At 40.0% G+C, this 23,417-nt stretch overlaps 2 protein-coding genes across 2 annotated transcripts in view; both read left to right on the top strand.

The window, feature by feature from the left end:
• Nucleotides 1-19,491, top strand: part of FAM214A (family with sequence similarity 214, member A) — a 34,681-nt gene extending 15,190 nt beyond the window's left edge. Inside the window, exons 2-12 of the mRNA XM_009885722.1 lie at nucleotides 2,343-2,527; nucleotides 3,410-3,612; nucleotides 4,063-4,188; nucleotides 4,448-6,299; nucleotides 6,814-6,933; nucleotides 7,881-7,960; nucleotides 8,762-8,870; nucleotides 9,704-9,862; nucleotides 11,737-11,805; nucleotides 12,655-12,854; nucleotides 18,246-19,491. Coding sequence (XP_009884024.1) covers nucleotides 2,343-2,527; nucleotides 3,410-3,612; nucleotides 4,063-4,188; nucleotides 4,448-6,299; nucleotides 6,814-6,933; nucleotides 7,881-7,960; nucleotides 8,762-8,870; nucleotides 9,704-9,862; nucleotides 11,737-11,805; nucleotides 12,655-12,854; nucleotides 18,246-18,399 — 3,257 coding nt within the window. The 3' untranslated portion in view covers nucleotides 18,400-19,491. The remainder of the gene's footprint in view (nucleotides 1-2,342; nucleotides 2,528-3,409; nucleotides 3,613-4,062; nucleotides 4,189-4,447; nucleotides 6,300-6,813; nucleotides 6,934-7,880; nucleotides 7,961-8,761; nucleotides 8,871-9,703; nucleotides 9,863-11,736; nucleotides 11,806-12,654; nucleotides 12,855-18,245) is intronic.
• A 2,562-nt stretch (nucleotides 19,492-22,053) lies between these two features.
• ARPP19 (cAMP-regulated phosphoprotein, 19kDa) overlaps nucleotides 22,054-23,417 on the top strand; it is a 10,387-nt gene continuing 9,023 nt past the window's right edge. Inside the window, exon 1 of the mRNA XM_009885720.1 lies at nucleotides 22,054-22,310. Within this exon, the coding sequence (XP_009884022.1) occupies nucleotides 22,266-22,310 (45 nt within the window). The 5' untranslated portion in view covers nucleotides 22,054-22,265. The remainder of the gene's footprint in view (nucleotides 22,311-23,417) is intronic.

Here is a 23,417-nt window from a genome sequence, read left to right as displayed (position 1 = left end):
TCTTCCAGAGTAGGAAAAATACTCCAGTAGTGATCCTTCCTGCTGCGGCTTTCTTAACATTACCATGGCCTTTGGACATACGAAGATGAGCATGATGCTTGTGTTAGCAGCAAGATAATGCTACAGGGTTTTTTTTTTCTCATCTGTAATACCCAAATCCTTTTCAGAATCTTTCCAAATCCCATTTCCCAATCCCTAAGTATGCCTTGTCTATGGTTTACCAGACTTTCAGCTGAAAAAAAAAAATAAAAAAAATGCAGGTGCCTAATTTTCTAAGTGACTCATATCACTACCTAAGTGTCTTGTCCTCTCTGTTATTTACCATTCCTTTAATCTTTCTTGCACCCTTTATTAGTCATTTTCTGCCATCCGTCAGATGAATGACCATTTTAACTCATGCCAGATGATGTAATGTATCGTTCAGATGCCATATGGGGTCCTCCAGGGTAATTCATCTATCCTCTGGCTTTTCTTCTGCCCGAGGACAGGCAGTGGCCAGATGAATTGTCCTGGCAGCACCCTGTTCTTCCGGGGCCCGCGGTCCCTTCCCGGTCAGGATGCTCTCCACGGCGGGGGGCAGGCAGGTGGCACCAGCGGCTATTTGGGAAGAGCCTCTTCCCCACTTCTCCCCCGGAGGATGGAGCCACAGGACTTATGCTGGTTGTGGTAGTCCAGCACCTGGCACCTTTTCCTAGATGTGTGTGTGTGCAGGTACGGCATGTACGCATGGGTCAGGAGTGCCGTACCAGTGGCCGTGTGTGCCATGGACAGATCGTGCATGGCAGGAAGGTCCTGGTTATAGCCCGACCCTGCCACCCAAAGCCGCTGTGTAAGTGCATTCCTTTAAAAAGGGGGAAAAAAAAGTCAGCAAAGATGAGGATTCCAGTGCAATGAACTGAGTGCTCTGGTAGTGGGCTGACTTCTCTCATTTACTTTATGTAGATCCCTCAAAATAGGCTATAAGCCCTGGGGTCCGTGGAGTACAAGCCTGGGCTAGGCAAATATATACATGCAAAAGCTTGTTTTACACACTTTACAATTTGCATATGCACGTAATTGCACATTTAATTGGAGCTTTTGTTTTGTGCATCCCTTCTTGTATGGATCTCTCAAGTATGACTTGCCTTGTTTGCCAAATGCTCTGCTATTAGAGAATGAAGACAAAAGAGACTTCTGAATTCTTTTTTTTTCCCAGTGGAAAGGTATTTTATGCATGGTAATCAAAACATGAATAGAAATTAACTCTGTCCCTGTGGCAGTTTTGTTTTGGTAGGTGACATAGGACATTTAAGCTAAAATAGTGAAGATGTCATGTGCTTTTGTTCCCCTAAAGCATAAAAATAAAGGTAAAGAACCGCTGGCAGCCTTGCTTCCACCTGCTTTTCGTTGCTGCTCTTGTAATAGACTATGAAGTGAATGTATTTTAGCTTTCTTGGAAAAGAGATTTTTCTGTAACCTCTTCAGTAACTAAATAATTTTGAAACTGATGACACAATCTGGTTGTACTTGAATCTGTTTGAATGATGTCTGACATCCTCGTGATGAGGGAGGAGAATGGTGCTCTACAAAACACTATAAAATCAGGGGACTGGTGCATCCTCTCTCTGCAGGAATCAAGTGTGCCAGGGTAATTCATGAAGACCAATGCCAGCTGCTGCTTTGTCTGCAGAGACTTGTTGAGTTTTAATTCTTTGCACAAGTTTAGACTGACCGTGGTACAAAACAATGAATACTCCATGTGTTCCTTGGGAACCTTTCCTATGTGTTAATGGTGACTAAAAATGGGCCTTGCTCTCAGCAGGAGGGACATGCAATAAAAATCTTAAAGAACATCGTGTCCCACTTTTTCTAATAGAAGTAAATCTTTCTATTTTTTTTTCTTATTCAATTTTTAATGTATTTTATGACGTATTGTGGCTTCTCTTTCTGTCTGTCACATGATACTAATGATGCCAAGTCATACTGCCATCAGACTTCTCCCCACTAGAGCCCGGGAAACTTTTTTTTCTTCTTGAGAAGCTGTGATCCAGCTGTCGATCGCCACACAAACAGTTGTTTCTCAGCTCTGCTGAAATCTGGTGCATTGACCAGTTACTACATGAAGCTTTCTTGAGAGTATTTCTAATTTTGTCTGTTTCTGATGACAACATTATGAGATGAAGAAAGATGTTTGGTGGTGGTACAGTAAATTGGGCCTTATGGAGAGTGCAGCCAATCTGATACAAAGATCCCTTTCCCATAGCTCTATTTTTAAGTGTAAATTGAAACAAACTGCGGGGACAGCCAACAGCTGAAAACTTGTTATAAAGCAGATGTTATTTTTTGTCTTTTTGAAATGACAGATACTTTGGATGAATACTTCGAGTATGAAGCTGAGGAGTTCCTGGTCTCCTTGGCCTTGTTGATCACTGAAGGTCGAACGCCCGAGTATTCGATCAAGGGCAGAACAGAGGGCTTTCATTGCCCACCGGCACAATCAAGTCAGCCGCCAACAACTAAGCATGAATGCAGCGACAAACTGGCTCAGGTATGATGGTACCCATTTCATTTTAGATGTCATGGTGTGCGTGTGTCCTTGCTGCTGTGATTACAGTCAGCTGAGAACCCCATGGTAGATTCACATTTAAGCATGAACAAAAATTGCTTTCTATCAGTCCCGCATTTAAGCGAGCATGTAATTCAGTATTGTACTAATAATAGATCTGTCCTTAAAATGACAGATCATTAAGCCTTTTATCCTTGAACATGAAATTCTGAATGCAGTACCTATTTGAGTCTTTATTATGCAAATGGCAAGTGCTATACTTGGCATTCTTGGTCTGGGTTTTTGGTGGGGTTTGTTTGGGGGTTTTTTGGTTGTTTTTTTTTTTTTTTTGAGAAAATGTAGGCTGACTTGCCTAACTCTTTGCTTTTCCAGGTGTTGAAAAGTTAGTGATCCAAAAACCACAACCATATCAAATCTAGCTAGTCTGTTTGGGACTAAGGTTGGAGCATCTCATCTCTCAAGTAAAAGTTCCTAAGTACTGTGTGAATTTAAGTTATTATTCATGCAGAGGTTAGCCCGCTCCAAGACATGCCATTTATAAAGATACTGCTTGAGTGTGTATATCCAAGAGGATGACTTGTGGAGAGAGAAATACAAAGTAGCAAAGTATAATGGTTGGAGAAATGTATTTTTATGAGCTCTTGTAATTTTCTACAGAAGTAGTTCAAATGGCAACCATAAAGTATTTGTTAATTTTTTTTTCATTTAGTAGCTCTGGAATCTTATCTCTGATTTGGTGAAACCTCGTTTACAGAATTTGACCCTTGCCTTTTTCCAGAAATTTGGAACATGCTTTTAAATTAGATTTAAATCTGGCTAGTATTTTTATGGCTTGCATATGTTGACATTTTCCCTTTCCCTCAGTGTCGTCAAGCCAGGCGAACCAGATCTGAGGTTATGCTACTGTGGAAGAACAATATTCCAATCATGGTAGAAGTGATGCTACTTCCAGATTGTTGTTATAGTGATGAAGGGCCCACCACCGAGGGGAATGATTTAAATGATCCTGCAATCAAACAAGATGCATTGCTGTTAGAAAGGTGGATTTTGGAGCCAGTTCCTCGACAGTAAGTTGGATATTAGGATTAGGTAGTAGTTGCAAGAACCTTATCATATTAAAGTCCTGAAAGTAATCAGTTAGTGGTTTTGAACTGGCCCTTTGTCATGAGAACTAATCTAAGAAAACTACTATTTACCTGTGAAATCTAAGCATCTTTTAATCTTAGTTTTCCTTTACTCATACTTCCTGCAGTGTGTCTTGTGCAATGCAGAGTATGAAACGCTCCTAGATGAAAATGGTCATTTTTATACATTATTTGTTATGTTAAATTGTATAAATTATTATGTGGATAAAAGCAAATGAGACTCTAATCTTCAAAATGTTTGAGGAGTTTCATTGTTTGGCTTAATTCAGCTGTGTTTTATTTTCAGAATGAAGATCTGAAAAGGTCCTAGTTCTAGTAGTTCTCTCTGTATATTCTTACCAACATCCATGTGTTTCTCTGAATACGTTTTAGGAGCGGAGATCGATTTATTGAAGAGAAGACCCTTTTATTGGCCGTTCGCTCTTTTGTTTTCTTCTCTCAGCTAAGTGCATGGCTGAGTGTTTCGCATGGTGCTGTTCCCCGAAACATTCTGTACAGGTACGTCTGGGGTGGAAGAAAAACCATTTGCTGTTTGCAGGCTGTTGCAACTTGTCTTAAAACCATTCTTCCTTCCTGTTTGCTTTCAGAAGGTGCCACATTGTTGGCCCAGTACTTTGGTGATTGCATAGGATTCATATACTTCGCAAAGTACAGCAGTTGCTGGTGTCTAATGCTTATTCTTAGGTATTTGTGTCCTGAAATAGACAATTAAAGACTTCATTTAGACATTTCTGTAAATGCCCTTCCTCTATTTCAGGGTGAGCGCTGCAGATGTGGACTTGCAATGGACGTTCTCCCAGACACCAACTGAGCATGTGTTTCCCGTTCCTAATGTTTCTCACAATGTGGCCTTGAGAGTCAGTGTCCAGTCCTTGCCCAGACAATCAAACTACCCAGTTTTGACCTGTAGTATTCACACCAACCTGAGCTTTTACGAAAAGCGAATGCAAGAGCGTAAGTTACATCAGCGCAGCGGTTCCAGTGCGGCACAGCAATGCAGTACCTCCAGTCCACAGCGCTTCTGTGGGAAACAGACGTGGACAGTGACACCTGAAGGCCTACTTAATGGAAAAAAGACGCCTGAATTTACTACATCTATCAGAAATTTAAAACTTTATCCATCTACCGGACTTGGATCTGACTTTGGCGCATCGCAGTCTAAAGTTCAGTGTTATAATGCTACAGCAGACAATAAGACACAGTCTTGTGAAACACCTGTCAGAACTTTTAAATCCTTTTCTCTAGTTGATTCTCGTGTTTCGAATAGTCATTGCTCTCATCAGCCCACAGGAGAAACCAATCCTTTGATAGGCTCTTTACTTCAAGAGCGACAAGAAGTCATTGCAAGGATTGCTCAGCACTTGATTCACTGTGATCCAGCTACTTCACCAGTTGTTGCTGGACGTCCATTCAACATACATGAAAACAGCTCGGCTACACCGAAAGCTTTTCGGAGTACTTGCGAAGATGAAAACTTGCCAAGGAAAGGCAAGGACACCTCCCCTGTTTCTACTGCCAACGTAGACAATGCAATACAAGAAGATGGTGGTGATGGCAAAACTAGACCAATACCAGAGATCCCACTGCTCGATGCCCATGTTCCAGCAAACCACTGTGGCCGTCAGTCAGCAGGAGAGAGTAATCCCCTGATTGATTCTCTGCTCCAGGAGCGGCAGGAGGTGATAGCAAGGATTGCCCAACACTTGATTCATTGTGATCCAGCTACTTCTCATGTTGCTGGACGTCCATTCAAAGTGCATGAGACTAGCCCAGTTACTTCAAAAATTTTCCGAAGTACATATGAAGATGAAAATTTGCTAAAGAAAGGCAAGGACTTGTCTTCTGTTTCTTTTGCTAAATCTGATTTTTCTTTGTTAGAAGACAGCAGTAAATCAAGGACGAAGACACCTGATACTCCTATCAGTCCTTCTAGGTTTGATGGAGAATTGAAGTCTTCTCTGAAACTCCAAGCAAGAAGAAAACTGGTTTTAGCAAAACCCAGTGAAGCTGTCCGAAATGCATTTCATCAGACTTCAAATAAAACTTCTCATGCATTTACTAACATTCACACATCGTCATCATGTATTAAAGAAAATAAATCTGAATTGCCAGATAAATTGGAAACGATACATTCTGGTTATGCACAGAGAGACCAGATAACCAATAGAATTAAACAGTGTTCAAATTTCAGCAGCATTGATGAACAGATTTGCACAAATAAACTTAAAGAAAGAACTGTTGTTAGTGAGAACAATGGCACAGACAGTTTTAACAATTTACAGATAGATAAATGCAGAATACTTGAAGGTACAAAAAAAGCAACTGTGATGCAGGTATCTGACTCTTTGCACAAAAATGAACTCAAGTGTTTAGATAAAGACTCAAAAAAACCAAATATTTATGAGCAAAATACTCAGCTTATTAGTATTGAAAATTATTTAAATAAAGACCATGACAGTTTCAAAAACAAAAACAAACAAGATAAAACGAAAACTGCACATGATGAGAATGAAGACCCAATAGACCTCGATTTCCAAAGCACTTCTCAAAAGAAACCTACAGAAGACGGCATGGTTAAGTGTGAGCGGCTGAAGAACCAAGATGCACAGGTAAATACACAGAGGAAAAGGCCAATTCCTATCGCTGCTCTTAGTCAGATAGCTTGTACCCTGTATCTGCTGAGGACCAATATGAAGAGGGATTTAAGTCTGACTTCACAGGAAGCAGCATGTTACTGTTGGCTTCTGGGTGGTCTGAAGTAATGTTTGGCCGGTAGTGCCTCCTCCACACCTTCTTAATTATAAGTTTAACATTGAGAAGAACACTGTCTCATTCTTCTCACTGTGATAGCATTATGAGTGACAGTTTCCATAAGCATAAGTAAGGCATCCTCTCTTTTTATAAATACACCAGTGTCTGAATATGATATGTGACCTTTAGTGAGTGGTCTGTGTGACTGTAGATTGAGTCAAGGGGAATTTGTACTGAATGTTTCATAATATGCTAATGTGATGCAAATCAACCTGGTTCAGAAGTATTCTCTGTTACAGCAAGCAAAGTATTACCTTGATAGGCCATTGAAATGTCCCACTGATATCTTGAGTAAATTTGTTTTGCTGACAGAAAGCACCTCCATCTCTAAAACACACAAATACATGGCGCAAACATAATTTTCGATCCTTGGATGGAACTTCAACCAAGGCTTTTCATCCTAGAACTGGATTGCCTCTCCTATCAAGTCCCGTAAGTTATTCTTGAAATTGTAACTTATCTTTTAAATGAGAAAGGAAGTATTTTGTTCTAAAATCTGGTAGAAAATTCGACAGATTACCTAGGTGAAGTGTGTGTGTTTACTTCGAGTGTCAGAGTGAATATTCTTACAAGTGGAAATTTGAGAGTTAACACTCAAATGAAGTTGAACAATAATTCTGGAAAAGCAGATATTAGGGGTAGTTGTTGAGATCCTATCAAGATTAATGAAAGATGACATTAGAAAATTCTATGGCAAAAAAATGCTTCGGTGCTATTTTAGAGCACAAAAGAAAGCATTTTGAAGATTAGTGTTTTAAGAGGAAGCTAACATATTTTGTCATTTAAGAGTTTTTGTGTGTTATTAATACCTCATTGCCTATTATTCCAAAGCTTTTGTTTCTGTGAACAGTTTGTACTGTATATTCTTCAGCAATCAGAGATATCATTGAATGACTAAGTGATACAAAGCTGCTGTGATAAGGCGGAAAGGCATTGGGGAAGTGTTACAGTTCTTGGTAGGTTGTTGGGAGTTTTAAAGAAAAAGGGAGTCCCAATTAAGAACTACTGTAGTAGTGATGTTCTGTAATCAACACGTGATATGTTTATTTTTTGGTGCTTGTAAAGGCTGTCATATTTTCAGGGAACTTGGATGGGAATCGTTACAGCCTGTTTATTAGTAATGTTCCGTATCGTTCCAAAGAGACATCAGCCTCTTCAATGAGTCTTTAAGTACTGCCTGTTAATCAAAATCTAGAGTCTCGTCCTTAATAATTTTAGAATTTTCTGCACTACGTTTAGAATGTACATGAATTACTCTTCTGCTCTGTTTTTATAATTTTGTAATGTCATGAAAATTCTTGGCAAACTTGTGCTTACTTGGCAAAATTGTCCTTGCTAGAGGCACGGTTTTCAAATTAGCATATTCTTTCCCTTTTGAGGTTCCCCAGAGAAAAACACAGTCTGCGTGCTTTGATCTGGATTCATCACTGCTGCAGTTGAAATGTCTGTCTGCAAGAAGGTATGTTTTATTTACCAGAAACATTAAGAATTTTGGGGGAGACGTAATGCCTGTATGCATATATACCTGTATACAACAATGAAGCATGTTAGCAAAGACAAAAAATAGATGCCTTTCAAAGGAATCCTTATTTTGAAATAAGGCTTGGCAGCTGAGGTGCCCTAGGGATCTCCAGGTTAGCATGGCTCTGGGACATGGCTCTGAAGCTGCTGCCAGGATTTGTCCCATGCAGGGGTAGGTATGCTGTAAGGTACACTTGAATTTTCAAACAGAAAAGATAGTAACTATTGATTCTTCTTCAAATTGGTGTTATTTTTGTATTACGCTTTGTTCTTACTGTTGAACAGGTTAAGCATTTAGCCTTAACTTGTTCAGAGAACTCAACTTTTAAAAGGGACCAACCATGACCTTTTATACGTTAATACCCATAACATAAAGAGCTTTTAGTATGGTAAACTAAACTGTTGTTGGATGTTGGAAACTTCAGGATATGAGACAAAAATATCTGCATACAAGAGCAAATAATCTGATACTTTTGGTTCCTGCTAATGGAGTTAATAAACAACCCAATTTTTATTGTCTTTATCCTTTGTAATATAAAACTTGTGAAAGTATTTTTTTGAGTTAACTGGAAAATGTTTTGCTAAAGTATTAACAGGCAATGTTCACCTGTTACTTCTTTAGAACAATGTTTTGTAATAAAGTAAACAATTCTTTCTAGAGCTGTTTATACTCAGAAGACAAAAGCAAATGTGTTTATCCTTCATATTTATTCTGTCTTTTTTTTTTTTTTTTTAATAGCCCACAACAGTATATAAACAGAGACAGTGATCCAGAGAACCATGGGAAACCATTTCTAAGTTCTAGTGCTCCACCAGTAACAAGTCTTAGCCTTCTGGGAAACTTTGAGGTATTGCATATTCTCTAGAATTCTTGTGGTATTTTTAGTATTCTTCTGTACTACTTTTAAAAGTGCGTTGCTGGGAATAATTCCAGCCTGATTATGATGTGAAAGTTCATAATTACATTGAATAAAATTTGTTTTAGTTTCCAGTTGTAAGGGCACATATTTCACACCCCAGACATCTTCTGTCTTGGTGATTCAGATACAATGAGTTGCTTGTAACTTTTATTTCCCACTATGGTACAGTTAGGAGGTGTTCTGTTAACTTAAATCAGATTGAACAACTTGTAATTGTTCATGTTTATAATATATGTATCTAGAAAAAAGGTTTTACTTTTTCACTCTTAAAGTCTACTTATTATGTCACAAAAGCTGGGTTAAGTCAGTGTAGTAAACAGAATGTATTTGAAGTGTAGTCTCCAGCTTTTCACTTTGTGTAGCATATCAAATAGCAACAATTAATAGCTAGTGCGTTAACGGTTGTATGTTACCATGAATATGTTGAGGAAAGTTACAGATTCTAGATTATTATTTTTGTCAGATAGTGTATGTCGAGGAAATCATGCATAGATCCTGCTGCAATAAAATTCTCTGTGGGCTTTTTCACCAGTTTCAGTGGGATGGAGACTGGATTTGGATCATGCTTTCTCTTAAACCACTATTTTCTTGCTGAATGTTCCACTCTTCATCATAATTTTTGCCTCAGTGTTGATTTTTGGCAGGTCACCTTACGAAAGGCCCAAGTTCTTATATAAACTTGTTTCCGTGTTTGCTGCTTAGTTTTGCTATGTTTTGTTTGAGGCATTCCCAACCTAAGCTGTATGTGTTTTGTTTTTTAGGAATCTGTCCTGAATTTTCGCTTAGATCCGCTCGGCGTCGTGGAGGGTTTCACTGCAGAAGTGGGAGCAAGTGGAGTCTTTTGTCCCACGCACATGACTCTGCCAGTTGAAGTGTCATTCTACAGCGTTTCAGATGATAATGCACCCTCTCCTTACATGGTAAGTGTGTGGTTGGATTTATTTTAAATAAATTCTGACAGGAGGAGGCAAAGAACAAGAGCTTGGTGAGTAGGGGGGTCAGGAAGTGAGGATTTGCAGGGACCTGGGTTACTTCAGCTGCTTATGATGGAGTTCTCCTGTCCCTTCTTCCTTTCCCTAACTAGTGCTTTTCTTCCCGTTGCTCTGCCCCACCACCCAGCTGTGCTCATCTTGGGGTATCTAACGTATTTTTCTCCCTCCATACTGGAGTGATCAACACCCACCATCTCTTTTTGTCCATCTAACTTAAAATAGGCAGTGAGGCAATAGCCAGACTTAATGGGATGTATTTTGTTGTCCCAACAAGCAGCTGCCCCGGGCAACTTACCACTCTGCCAGAAAGTGGCTTAGGTGCAGGCTAAGGTACAAGTGCTGACGGAGACCTTAGACTCAGGAGTTATTCAGCCTTTTCTTTTAAAGGAGATATTGTCTGAGCTAGCGTGACACGCGGCACTCTCACAAGCTGCATGGTTTGCTGATGTTCGCACCGACACGGTATTTGTGTTCTTGGTATCTGTGTGCTAATTCTGTTCCACATTTCTACAATGACAGCACAGTTTTTGGATGTCTAAAAGTGTTTCCTTGTAAAAAGCAAAAGATGTCTTGTATGCTAACATTGAATCAGACAGCTAGATTTGTTCTGAATGTCTGTTAAGGAACCTCAGTGTTACCTGGGTGACAGATCTAATTTTTGGAGGGTTTCATATGTGTATTTCTCTCTAAAATATGGTAAATAGTCTGTTTAAACATGTAAGTAAAGCATTGAACATCTGATTATCACAATATTTAGACTTTAAATTCATAGCACTTACCGTATTTCTGACTTTCTGTTTTTAAAAGTATTCAGAAAATGAACTGGCTTTGCAAGTTAAGTTCAAGTAATAAAGTTTAAACTTGTATATGTCTTCTCTTAATCACTGCAAAGAAGCACCTGGTTTTTTTTTGCTTTCATCTTTCTGGATTATTTCACATGATTTGCCAGGAGGTGAAGGGATTCTGGTGTTCCTCAAACGGTTAAAGTATCATTGCTTATTTTCCTAGTTGGGTTTCATTGTTTCAGGCTTTTCCACATGCTCTAAACATGGTATTATGGCTGAGGCTCCCAGGATTAATACAACATTTGTATAGTGCCTCCATCATCAGAAACATTGTTTTCTGTTTGTATAGCTAGTTTCCCTGTTCTGGGGTCTTTTTTTCTGTTGTTTGTTTGGATTTTTTTAGTTAAGCCCAGTGCAGTGGGGTCCAACATTTGTGCACTGGAGGTTAATCAAACGTGTGCTCTCGGGCAGCACCCTAAGGGTGGCCTCAGCAGCGCTACAGCGCTGTGGGGGACACTCGGGGGCTCTGTACATCCCAGCTGCTACAAAAGCAGATGTCATCGTTGCTAAAGTTTGGATTAGATTGGAAGATTAAGTGCATCTACTGCCTTTGAAAAGCAGAAATCAGTTCTGTGAGATTTGCAGTATTATTAGTATGATTGTAGGTGATGCAAAAACGGAAAGGAGACAATTTTTCCATTTAGCTTACAAGCCATTTTGAAAAGAAAGCTCTATTTAGCCATAGCTCCCTGACTGCTTATTTGAAGATGTGGAAACTTGGATTTTGTTTCAAGAGGAGAACGTACACTTTACTGCACAGCTTTTAATGATCTGACAAAGTATGTCAGGCCCTTTACTGTTGATTTTTAACTGTTTTAAATGCATCGCCTTCCCTATTTTTAGTTTTTATTCATTACTGATTGTTTTTCGAATAAATACAATTACATTAATAGAACATTTTGATTTGTCTATATCTCTCCCTGTGTACTAAATATGTGTCTTTTTTTTTTTTCCTAGGGTGTAATTACTTTAGAGTCCCTTGGTAAAAGGGGTTATCGGGTACCGCCTTCAGGAACAATACAAGTGGTACGTACTCAGCAGATAGGGCTGCCTTGAAACCACTAATACCAAGAAAGTCATGCAAAGGAGATGAGGTTATTGGAAATGAGCATGAAGCTAGCAGTGGAAATGTGCATCTCTGTAGGTACTGCAGTTACTCAAAGTAGAAATCTATGTGTAATTTCTGGGATAAAAAGGCTCCCAACCTTTGAACCCATCTGTGCTGTGAAGAGAATTAAAATTAGTTACTGAAGATTCAGAATAGTTGAGGACGCTGTGGCTCTGAAGAAGTAATGGAGAAGTAATTAGGCCACAGTCCAAGTTCTAAAATCCTTCTAAAGGGATTAAAATTAAATTAGATACTCAGTTGTATCTAAATTTTGTAACGTTTTAACACCACTCATTTTTTTTGGAAATAAAATCAGAAAGTAAATCACAGTCATTGCTTAGAACCAACAGTCTACTTCTAAGAACCCAGTCCATGGTAAGACAATGGTAATTTCAGGTTTAAAAGCAGAGCCCACCACTGTGCTTCCTGGGAGTGTATGATGTCTAGAAAACAGTGTAGACAAAAAGCTGACTGGAAAAATAAACAAAAATGGGGATGCAGATTAGCAAAATACTAGTGTTTCATTCAGATTAGGTTATGTTTAGTATTATGTTTAAAAATGGGAATTGCTGATAGCTGAAGTGTTGAAAAACAGAAAAACTGCACAATGTTGTTACATAAATGTTTCTGTATGGCCCCAGAACAAAGTGCATCAAGGATGATGATTATTTTGGCAGGTGGAGTTTGTTTTGGGCTTTGGTATTTTATTTTTTTTTTTAAATTTGTCATCTCTAAAGAGTGTTGTATGGAACTGTTTGTCTTTTCAGACCTTATTTAACCCTAACAAAACTGTGGTGAAGATGTTTGTGGTGATCTACGACTTGAGAGAAATGCCAGCTAATCATCAAACATTCCTACGGCAAAGAACTTTTTCTGTTCCTGTGAGACGAGAAATCAAGAGAACTGTCAATAAAGAAAACAGTCAACAGACTGAAGAAAGGCTACTACGCTACCTCATACATCTGAGGTAAACTCCTCGGAGTTAGAAACCCCGCCATAACAAAAAAGAAACCCCCAAACAAACAAAACCACAAAAAACAAGTACCTGCCAAAATTTAGCTCATGATTTCTTTCCCAGCCAACCTCTCTGTATATGGACTTATTTTTTAAAAAGAATACTTTTAACTTGGTCTTCAAGCTAGATGGTAGAGGAAGAAGAGCAACTAAATAATTAGGATTCTGCTTGGGAGAAACAAAGTTAAAATACGAAGCTCTTTCTTGGCATTGAAGTATGTTGTAAAGCCTTGTAAAGCTTAATTCTTTTCTTAGCAAGAGAGATTTAGTTCTGGTTGAAACAATGTACTTTCTTTGAGGTTACAGGAAATAGTGTTGATGTTACATGGGCAAAAGCTGAAACTAAGGATCAATGTAGAGATGGTGCCCAGTGTCCTACACGCATGCCTCTTCACCAGAATAGCTTGTAACGTGAAAAGCATTTGGAGATACTTCTAAAAATAGTGTTTCGTGGTAAAAATGTAAATACCTCTTTCATGATGCAATACTGCTGATAATGCCTTTCACTTTATAAAATATTCACACAATCTTCCTTAAATGATTTACAAAGCACTGCCTGAAATCAGATACTGTGCTGCTGCTCTCGGGATGTTCTGGAGACTACAGTTTGAAACAAAGGAGGAACGATGGATACTCTGTCCTTCTGCAGTTTGCAGACTTTTTCCTGCATTGTTGTAGTAAACAAACCACATCCGTGCAGAGCCGGTGCTTTCATTGCAGCACTTGGAAACCCAACGGCGGCTGACATTCTGAAGCGAGCAAGCAGAACAAAACCAAATCTCTTATACACTTCTCTTTAACCTGTTGTAGAATTACTTCCGGTACATATTATTTTCCCTATTTAGTGGCATTGAATTCTACCCACCAGACTTTTGAAACACAACTTTGTCTAGGCCAAGCTTTGCTGTTAAATGAAAGTTGACAGTCATAAAAAAAAAATACGTGTTGGTTTACTGGAGTGTGAAAATAGCATCACGATGAGGCTGTTAAACTGTGATTTCATTCTGAATTTTAGCCTGGATTGAAATTCATCCTTTCAGGCCACACTAACTTGCCGTGTCTAACTTAACCACTTTCTAAAAATTTCCTTCTGGGGTAAATTCTGAAAAAGAGTGTGTAGCCCAAATAAAAGGCTCCATTCACTTGCAATGTTGATCTAAGTGATGCAGAGGAACTGGGGGCAGGCATCAGCTGCAGAGGTGGGCAAAAAATCTGTGGCCAACCGAGGCTGGCGTACCAGCATGAAGAGTAGTAGACTTGTGTCCCCTTTCAGTTTCTGTTTTAATGCAGTCTGTAAATTTTTTGTAGACAAACACAGTAATTACTTCTACTTGAAGGCAAACCTGCTTTCTTCTCTGTCATCTTTTATAGATAGAAGTCTTCTTTCATGAGCTTCCTATTTCTGATACCTGCTGAGAGACAGAATTGTAGCAGTTCTGATGCTTCTAGTTTTGAAATATCTGTATGATTTAGCTCAGCTTTCAGACCTTTGATGGGGATCAACTCATGGATTTATAATGTGTAATTGGAAATGCATCCATTTATGGCTGGAAAAACAAACTGACTGATAATTATGATACTTAGCTGCGTACTTTGGAAAGTGAATACCTGCAGAGTATGCCAGAAGTTTTTTGCTTCAGAGATGAACCCAACCAGTGGGTCCTTTCCCATAATGGAAGAACTGCAAAACACCTTGAAATATTGCAATGGTTTATGTTGATCTGTCTTGTGATTTATTATACAGAGTACTTCTGATTTTACAAAAGATGTACTTGTCAATCTAGTAGCCTCTTTTACTAAAGATGGATTTTAATTCAGAGAGCTTAAAAAGTCTTAGTAGTATATTAATTCATATGTAAGTTGGTTTTAAAACTTCTTTTTTAAAAGCAGCAGTGTTTCCTCAAACACGTTTTGCTGAAAACCTATATACAAACCTAAAAATTTTTAACTATTAAGATTTTTTTGTTGTTACTCCAGTTGGCTTAGAACAGCCTTTTGGTTTTAGTTGCAGTAGTTGTTTAAAACAAGCATCTTAAGCTTACATGTTGAAATTTTGCTCGAAAAAACAAATGAAGTCACCATCAGTAAGCTGCATTGTGGTTGCATCTGCTTGCGAGGCCTTAATCACAGTTGTCAGCACTCACATTATGAAAGCTTCTTTTCAAGTGGTAATTCAGCAAAAATGCTTGCATAGGTCTGGAACTTAACATTGGCGGCCAGATTTTCTACAACACTCTTTTAAAGTGTCAGATTTATTGTGTATGCAGCTTCTGCGTGCAGTTTTGTATGTTAGAGATACTGTTCAATATGCCATTAGACTGTATTTATACCCACGGCTACAGATATAAAATGTCACTTGCACGGACAGCAGAGCTTTATTCACTACAAGACAATCAAGAGTTGTACCTGCAGCTTAAGTCATTTCTTGAAGATGCTTTGAGGATAAATTTGTTATTGCATGTGAAGCAATGATTTTTGCGTTGCAATTAAACCTACATGAGCATACGAGCTGCGAGTCCAGCTCTGCTCACGCCTTGTTTCTGCCCAGGGTTGAGGGTGACAACCATCCGTTGGCTTCTAGGCCACATTCTGGCACCCCTATAGAAGGGAATTAAACAGTTAACCTGCCCACAGCTCAGCATTTTTCAAGTTTTGAAAGCTTTGTCAACAGCTTTAGTTACTGACATACTGCCTCTTGTAATTGCACGGAGCATAATTGTTCTTACTTAACAGCTAAACAGGGGTTGCTACTGAAGGCTAGGTAGAGGGTAAGCTTGAACCTGGTTGTTAAAAGTAGTGATTCCTCAAGGTGTTGAGAAACTTTTTTTAAAAAAAAAATTTTCCTAACGTGGCATATGATACATTTATTGGTGGAAGCTGAAGATACCTGCGATTACTGATTTACTAGTTGCTTTTTGATCTTTCTGATATCTCAGCATTTTTCCTGATCCTGAAATTTGTATCCTTGTCCTAATGATTTTACAAGACAATCTGTAACATCTGTAAGTATAGTCTTTTCCACTTGCAAAACATGTCTTGCTACATATGCTTTTGTGATCATCCTGCTGTATCCTGTTTCTGTGGCTTACTCTGTTCTTTGTGAATTTTGATGGCCTATAAAATATATATATATAGGGGGGTTGTGCTTGTATTTGTCATTTCTTCAGTAATGTTTATCACTTTCTTTCCTCTGCCAGACTTTCTAGCTCATCTGATATTTGTGTGTTTAAGCCTTCCTGTATTTGTCTATTGATCCTGTTCCTAGGACACCATCTGTCAGAGACCTCAGTTGTGTTTTTCTTGATTCCTTTACACAAAACTACTGGAGCCACCACAGCTCTGGAGCCAGTCCCCTGCTGGCCACTCGATCACCATCCCACAAGGGTGTATGTAAAGGTTGTCTCTTGATTATGCCAATGTATTTGCATAAATACAATGCATTTTGTATAAAAAGCAACATTTCTAAATCCCAATTACTACGATAAACATTTCTGAAAGACAAAAATTAGGTGGTGGAAGCAGAGATGAAAAGAATCCCCCAGACTCTGTTGCTGTCCCCTACTCAACCTCCTTCAATCTTTGTGAAGTGTCTTGCTCAGAAAAGCCACATTACAGGGAAGCATTATTTGTTGGGCAAAGGGAGTCTTGCAGGCTTCTCACTAACAGAAAATAGTGAGCTTGAGAAGTTTAAAAATAGACCTTGCTAATTATTTTGTGATAGACCCATGTGTAAAATGGGAATTGAGCTCTACTTTACAATGGTGCTTGGACAGCTAGATCTCTCTCATCTATATGAATTAACTTCAATCATACTTTTGCTGCAACAGATCTTTCAATAATTTTTTTAATTTTAAAATGTCTTATGAGCTACATGCTGCATCAACTGTTTGTGGTGTTCAGTTTGTCCCTTGCCTCTTTCACTCTTCTTCTTGTGCTCACCTCCAGAGTTTTAAGAAAGAACCTTCTCCCCTTTGCCTACTAGGTAAAGGGCTTTCACATTGACAGCACTGAGCAAATAAATAATGATGGAGGGGAGCTTTTTTTTGAGCATTCTGCTGACCCCCGCCACATATTAAATGACATAGCTCCTGACAGCTATATCTAGGAGAGCAGAATTTTCCTTTGGCTGGCTGTGGGGGTGTCTACGGGCTATTCTGCATCACTTGTCTGAACAAAATGGTGGCACAGAATCCATTTCTACAACATGCCTGCCCCAGAGGATGAAACCTTCACAGATCTTCTGTAGTTGTCTGTCTTTCTCCTCTCAGAATTGCAGTCTGATTATGGCTAGATTAGAATTATTCTAGCGATACTACTTTTGCTTCAATGGGTTCAATGAGTAAATGTTTATTAAAAATCTGTGCAAATTGCAATACGTGTGATAATTCGTGTCCGCTGTGCTCTCAGCATTTGTAATGGTATCATTTTGTCATTATAATAGTAATAGCTTTTCTCCCTTACGGTGGCATAGTGATAGCGACGTTGAGTTGCCGTAAGAAATGCTCCTTAGGCTCTCCTGCTTTTCCTGGTCGAGGGAAGGAAATTAAGGAGTTCTGCCAGATGAAGACTACAGAATACAGTCCTCTGAAATGCAGATCTCATCTCTCTGTCTATAGTAGTTAAATCTCAGGGAAAGTGGAACTGGCACATTCCTGGCAGGTTTGGAGGACCTGAACTGGGCTGTTTAGCTGCAGCATAAAAGATAAATGGGCTCAGGAATCGGCTGCTGTTTACTTTGGTGATTGGGCCAGTGAACTATCGTCTCTGAAATAGCTCCGTGCGAAAAGCTTCTGTCTGCCTGCAGAGATCCACATACCTACTGCTTCTCGAGTTGGACTTAAATTTGGCGTGTGGTGTAAAGCAGTAGTAAACTTCTTGCTGGTGCATTCCTAGAGAGAGTAATGAAATCTGTCTGTATGATAGCTAGCACTGAAATACACATTTGATATGTATGTATGCCTTTGTTGGTATTTGAACTTCCCCTTTTGTGTGTGCTTAGGCCACCCTTTGGGCATTTTCAGGAGTGCTCACTGAAGAGCACTTTTTGCCTTTCTGGATTGCCGAGAACTTTAATCTTCGATGTACATAATTGCAGTGTGAGCTTCAAATATTCTGTCCCACTTTAGCTGCACACTACGTTGGTGATTAGGAACAGAGCCTTTAAATGCCAAAAGAAACAAAGTAGATTGAAAATGTTAGGTTATTCTTTCTTTCATTTTAACTGACTAATTTTGTATGTTTAAATGTTTTTTGGCCTTGATCTCTTAAAGGAATGCATTTAATTCAATAATAGTTAAAGATGACTCTTTTGTTTTGGATAATACAGATATTTGTATCTTTTCAGGTTCCAGAGTTCTAAATCTGGAAAGATCTACCTCCACAGAGATGTAAGGCTCCTATTCTCTCGGAAATCCATGGAAGTTGATAGCGGCGCTGCATATGAACTCAAATCTTACACTGAATCTCCAACAAATCCTCAGTTTTCGCCAAGATGCTAGCAAACAGTGGCAAACTAAAGTATTTGTTTTATTGTTGATTACTCCTTGCAAGCGAAGATTGGTAGAGATGACAGTATAAAGTCTGTAAAGGAATGAAAATAGCGCGCAAGAGTGAGAAGGTTCTTATGTGATCCTGGACCAGTTTTTAAAAGGTTTCTGGAATGAGCTTTGTGTATTCCAAGTAGACTGGAAACATACTTAAATCTAATCTTTTTGTACTGTTTAAAACCACTTCATTGGATGTGTTGCAATAGCAAATTCCCAAGTTAGTTTAGTGTTTACACTTTTTATTTTATTTTTCAGTTATTTAATATTTAATGTTTCATTTAATACTCAAGTGATGTTTGTCTTTAGTGTTCTAATGTAGCATAAATCCTATGTAAAATCATACTATGTATTTTTGGCATTAATATTGAAATCTGAAATATATACAGATGTCTTTAATCTGTGTGATGTTTTAAGTGATATTCATTTAAGTTATTGAAAATGGGGACAACAGGTGAATTTCCATAACATTTCATACTATGCAAGCATTTAGCTTTCTTCTTTTTTTCTCTTTAATGGTACCCTTTTCCTTTTTATTCTCTCATACAGATTCAATAATACCATAGTCCAGATTGTTTATTTACTTACTCATGCATTTAGATCACTGGTTGGTTCACTTCATATTTTTCTCCCTCAATTTCTTTCTTTCCTTAAGGGCCACTTCAATTTTGCTTTCTGCTATTAGTTTTTCTCACATAAAATTCCCGCCCTCCCCCATTTGATTTCTCAGATTGTGTTAAAGGATGTACTGTGCAAACAAATTAGTATTTATATCTTAAATATATGCAAAAGCTATGAAACTTGTACTTTTTGTTTTATTTTTAGATAAGGAGGATCCTCATGTAATCCTAAATATTTTTAATAGGTCAGTTCCATTTAAGCCACTAGGTGGCCACAGGAAGTTTTACTAGAAATGCTACATTGGGCATATAAATATTTTCCAGTATGTATGTGTATTCCTGAAACAAAACACATTCAGATAAACAGTTTATGCTAAGTGTTAAACTGTGTAACTGAGAGAAATAAAGTTAGAAGCATTTGATTATATTTGAGGTATACATTTAATAACGAAAATGAAGCTTTACAGTGTTTGCTGAAGATCTCGGAGTTTCTCAACTGTCTTACCTTGGTTTATATGTTTTTCTTTACATCACTGTAGGTTTTCAGAGTGTCAGTAATATGAAAGGTGACCTTCATATTTGGGAGTATCACACGCTTATCTGATGAAGACTCTGCAGAAGGAATGAACGTGCATTTTGTATATTCAGCACTGCCCTTAGATGAGAGAAGTCAGTGTATCGTGAAATCTCCAGGAAGCCTGCCAGGGAAAGTAAGGGAGACCAGACTTTCCAGATGATACTTATTAACTATCTTGTACATTCAAATGACTATCGCTCCAGAAGGGCAAAGCTCAGATATTATTGAGTCCGATCCCCACTTCAGCAGTATTTTCCCCCTCTGTTACGCTAGGTTTTCAATGGTTAGCTAGCATTTATTTTATAGAGACTTGGGAAATACTGTACAGGATGAGGTTGTCTGCAGTTCCTAGTCATTTGTGTGCCCTGTAAAATGGAGAAAAGGTTTCTTGTGGTAGTAGAAGAGTCAAATACAACTGCAGTTGTACTGTGTACAGAACTAGGATCTAGGCTAGCATAATGAGAATGTGTCCTAGTTTCTTTGTAGCTACTATTGAGTCATAAGCAAACAGCCTGTATCCTCAGAGTACTTACTTGTGTCATGGTGCACATCTGCTTGCATACTTGATAAAAAAAGGAGTGGGAAAGGACAGACTTTTAATGCAAAGTCACAATTCACCTGTAGTAGATTACCCTTTTATTTTGCACTGACAATATGCAATGTTTGTACGTCTGTATCTTGATAACTTTAAATGACTTCTTCAAGCCAGCCTTTTCTCCCTTCAGAGTAATATGTTAATTTGTCTTGAACAGCAAAGAAGTGTGGATTTTGACTATGTGGTCACTACAAGTCATGTCTAGGAAATAAATTTGTGTTGCCTTAAGTAGTCAAACTACACTTAGTCCCTGTATGGATTCAGGATGAAAGTGACCTTCCATGCACAACTTTGATTTAACTAAATCATTTTCCATTTACAGCTTGATCTGAGTTAACACTTTTTGTTAGGACACACCTGGTGAAATGCTGAATGTTCATAAAATATGAACTGAATTCCACATGACCTTCTGTGTAGGTTAAGAAATGAGACTAGACTAATTTTTGAGAGGTCGTTTGCTTCTTCTCTTTGCTCCTCAATAGGCTCAACTGTATAGAATTACTTTTGACAAATGTGTGAGTGGTTAATGAGGGCCTCCAGTGATGGAGGCTCCAAGTAATCTCTTCCAGTGTTAAATTATACTTATCACGAGAGAGCTATTTATAATGTCCAGCTAAATCTTGCTGCAGTTGAAGTCAAATACTACTTGGCCTTTTCACGATAAGAAAAGAAAACAATTCAGTTCTTGTATCTCCCTTCTCAGTCATGTTTTCTTTATCTAAGACAATCCCAGACTGTTCAGCCAGCCTTGCCTTGTAGATTTTTATTTTCTGTACCTCTCAGAATTCTGGCTCTATGCTTCCTTCTTTTGGTCTGAATCTGTCTTGAAGTGCCACAAGGTGGACACAGCATCCCAAGCAGGGCGCCTCTGTGCCAATTAGACTGGAAGGATTGGTTGATAAGTCTTAGATTAAAGTCCTCTTCAGTCATCCCATTATAATACTTGTTTTTTCAGTACTGGGAGATGTCAACTTGCATTCATCTTGTTATCCAGTATAACAGGGGTGTCCTACCTGCTTGTATCTGATCTTCTGTTTGAATCTGAATTGCAATTATTTTCTAGTGTTCTTGTATTTTCTCTTACTCCATATAATCTGCTAATATTAAGGAAGTTTATAGTATGTTATCTGGGTCACCAGTGAAACTGATGAGCAGTATTGGCCCTGGAAAGCCCTTTGTGAAACCCTGCTAGACACAGCATTGCTGTTTGAACTACTGATAGCCATTGCCAACAAAACTTGCATCCACCACATTAACTTTTCATCTAGTTAAGTTTCCCTAACTTGCATGGGGAAGTGTCAGAGGTCTTATGAATGCCAGAAGGTGTCTGGAACTTCAGCTGCCTTTTGTACAGGAAAAGTGGGAGCATACATTCATTTAACCGAGTATTAAGTCAAATATATGCCTTATTGTGTCCATAATCCCCCTAAAGGTTTATTAACAGTGAGTTATTTAAACCCCTCCTTTATGTTCTTAAAGTCTAAGAGAGACCAAGGGAGGTTATTGTTCTGCCAGACAGTGAAAAGTAGATGGGGAAGGAACGAAATACTTCCTGGAAGTCAGTTCGGCGCCGTTAGGGCGTTTCAGTGGACTGAGAGCTCCGATCCCGCCAGCTGGCGCCTGAGATGCAAAAAAGATCCTCCAGCAAAGCTGCTGAGGACTCGGCTCCTCCTGTTTTCATCTGTAAATGTCGCCAAAAAGAACTAACTTGAGCCGAGCAGCAAAGGTCATCTTGTGTCACCTTCGGGCCCGGAGGCCGCCCGCCGGCCTACACGTCCCGGCATGCCCGGTACCGGACGTGACGTCAGGGGGCAGAGGCGGAAAGCGGCTGCTGCGCGCCGCCGGCAGTGTGGCCGCGCCGCCGGGGAGGCTGAGCGCGGAGGAATTCTGGTCCCGCCGGCGCCCCGTCCTGTCAGCGGCCGCCATCTTGTGCGGGAGGAGGTGGCCGCGCTGCGCTGCGCTGCGCGGAGGAGCGGCGGTCGCGCCTCCCTCTCCCGCCCTCTCCCCGCCGTCCTGCTGCCGCGGCGCCATGTCTGCCGAGAGTCCCGAGCCCGCCTCGGCCGAGGAGCAGAAGGTGGGTGGCCGGCAGCCCCGCCGAGGAGCGGAAGGAGGCCCGCGGGGATTCTCCCGCCTCCATCCGCCTGCTGAGGCGGAGCGGGGGCGCCGCGGCCGGGCCTCTCGTCCCTCAGCCCGGGGAGCCTCGCGGGCCGCCGCGGCCCTTCGGGCGGGCTCTCCCGGGCCCGGCCGCCCTCCTCGCCGCGACTCTTCAGCGCAGCGGCCCTCGGCGGGGAGGACGGGGCCCGGGGACAGCGGCGGTAGCGTCGCCGTGCCGCGGACCGGAGCGGCCGGGGGGGGCGCAGGCCCTGCCGCCCGAGGCTGGAGGCGGAGGAGCGGCCCCACCATCTTGGCTGCTGCGCTTCGGGGATTTGTGTTCTCTGGGAAATGATCGGCGTTGCGCGGGCCTGGACGGGCTCCCGGCGCGTCCCCGCTCCCGAGGCCGGCCCCGCGCTCCGCCGGTGCTCGGGGGGGAAGAATGTCAGCTCGCAGTCGCGGAAACCGGCCATAATCCGGTGGCTAAACTTTTGTTTCACTTTTAGAAAACTTTCAGCTTTTAGTGTAACCTGTTTAGGAGGAGAAATAGCCAAAACACAATGGCTGTGGCCTGTTCTTGTTAAGGCTTTTAGAAAGACTGACTGGCTGGGTTATCTTGCGATGGCAGTGTTATGTCATCCCTGTAACTAATAATTTTATAGTCTCTTAAGTGGGATTTGGCTTCACAGATGGCTGTATGCTGTTAGCAATTTCCCTCTGCTGGCTGTGACTTTAAGAAGCCGTTTGGTTTTTAGTCTTGTCATTGCTATATGGACTCGGTTGCAATCTCCACAGCTTTTTCTGATAGGGAGCAGTTATGAAACAAGTGCTGCTTTGAAGGACACTAAAAGAAAAAGCTTAATCTACCTCAGCTGGCAAGTTTTTGTTTAATAATTTACAATTTGTAATATGAGTTAGTCATACAAGTAGGCGAGCTTTGGGGGTTAATATGGAATGATACCTTCTCAATAGGCTCAGTAATCAGAACCAGATTCTATGGCAGGTCTGTAATCTGCTCTTAAATGTGTGTGTTCTGCCACTCAACTTTACGTTCATGTTAGGTAGGCTACCGAAGAGATACCATTCCTGC

Source organism: Charadrius vociferus, unplaced genomic scaffold (genome assembly GCF_000708025.1).
Source record: "Charadrius vociferus isolate BGI_N301 unplaced genomic scaffold, ASM70802v2 scaffold325, whole genome shotgun sequence".
Taxonomy (NCBI): Eukaryota; Metazoa; Chordata; class Aves; order Charadriiformes; family Charadriidae; genus Charadrius; species Charadrius vociferus.
The sequence above is the reverse complement of the archived record's forward strand: the minus strand, read 5'-3'. Positions and strand labels throughout refer to the sequence as shown.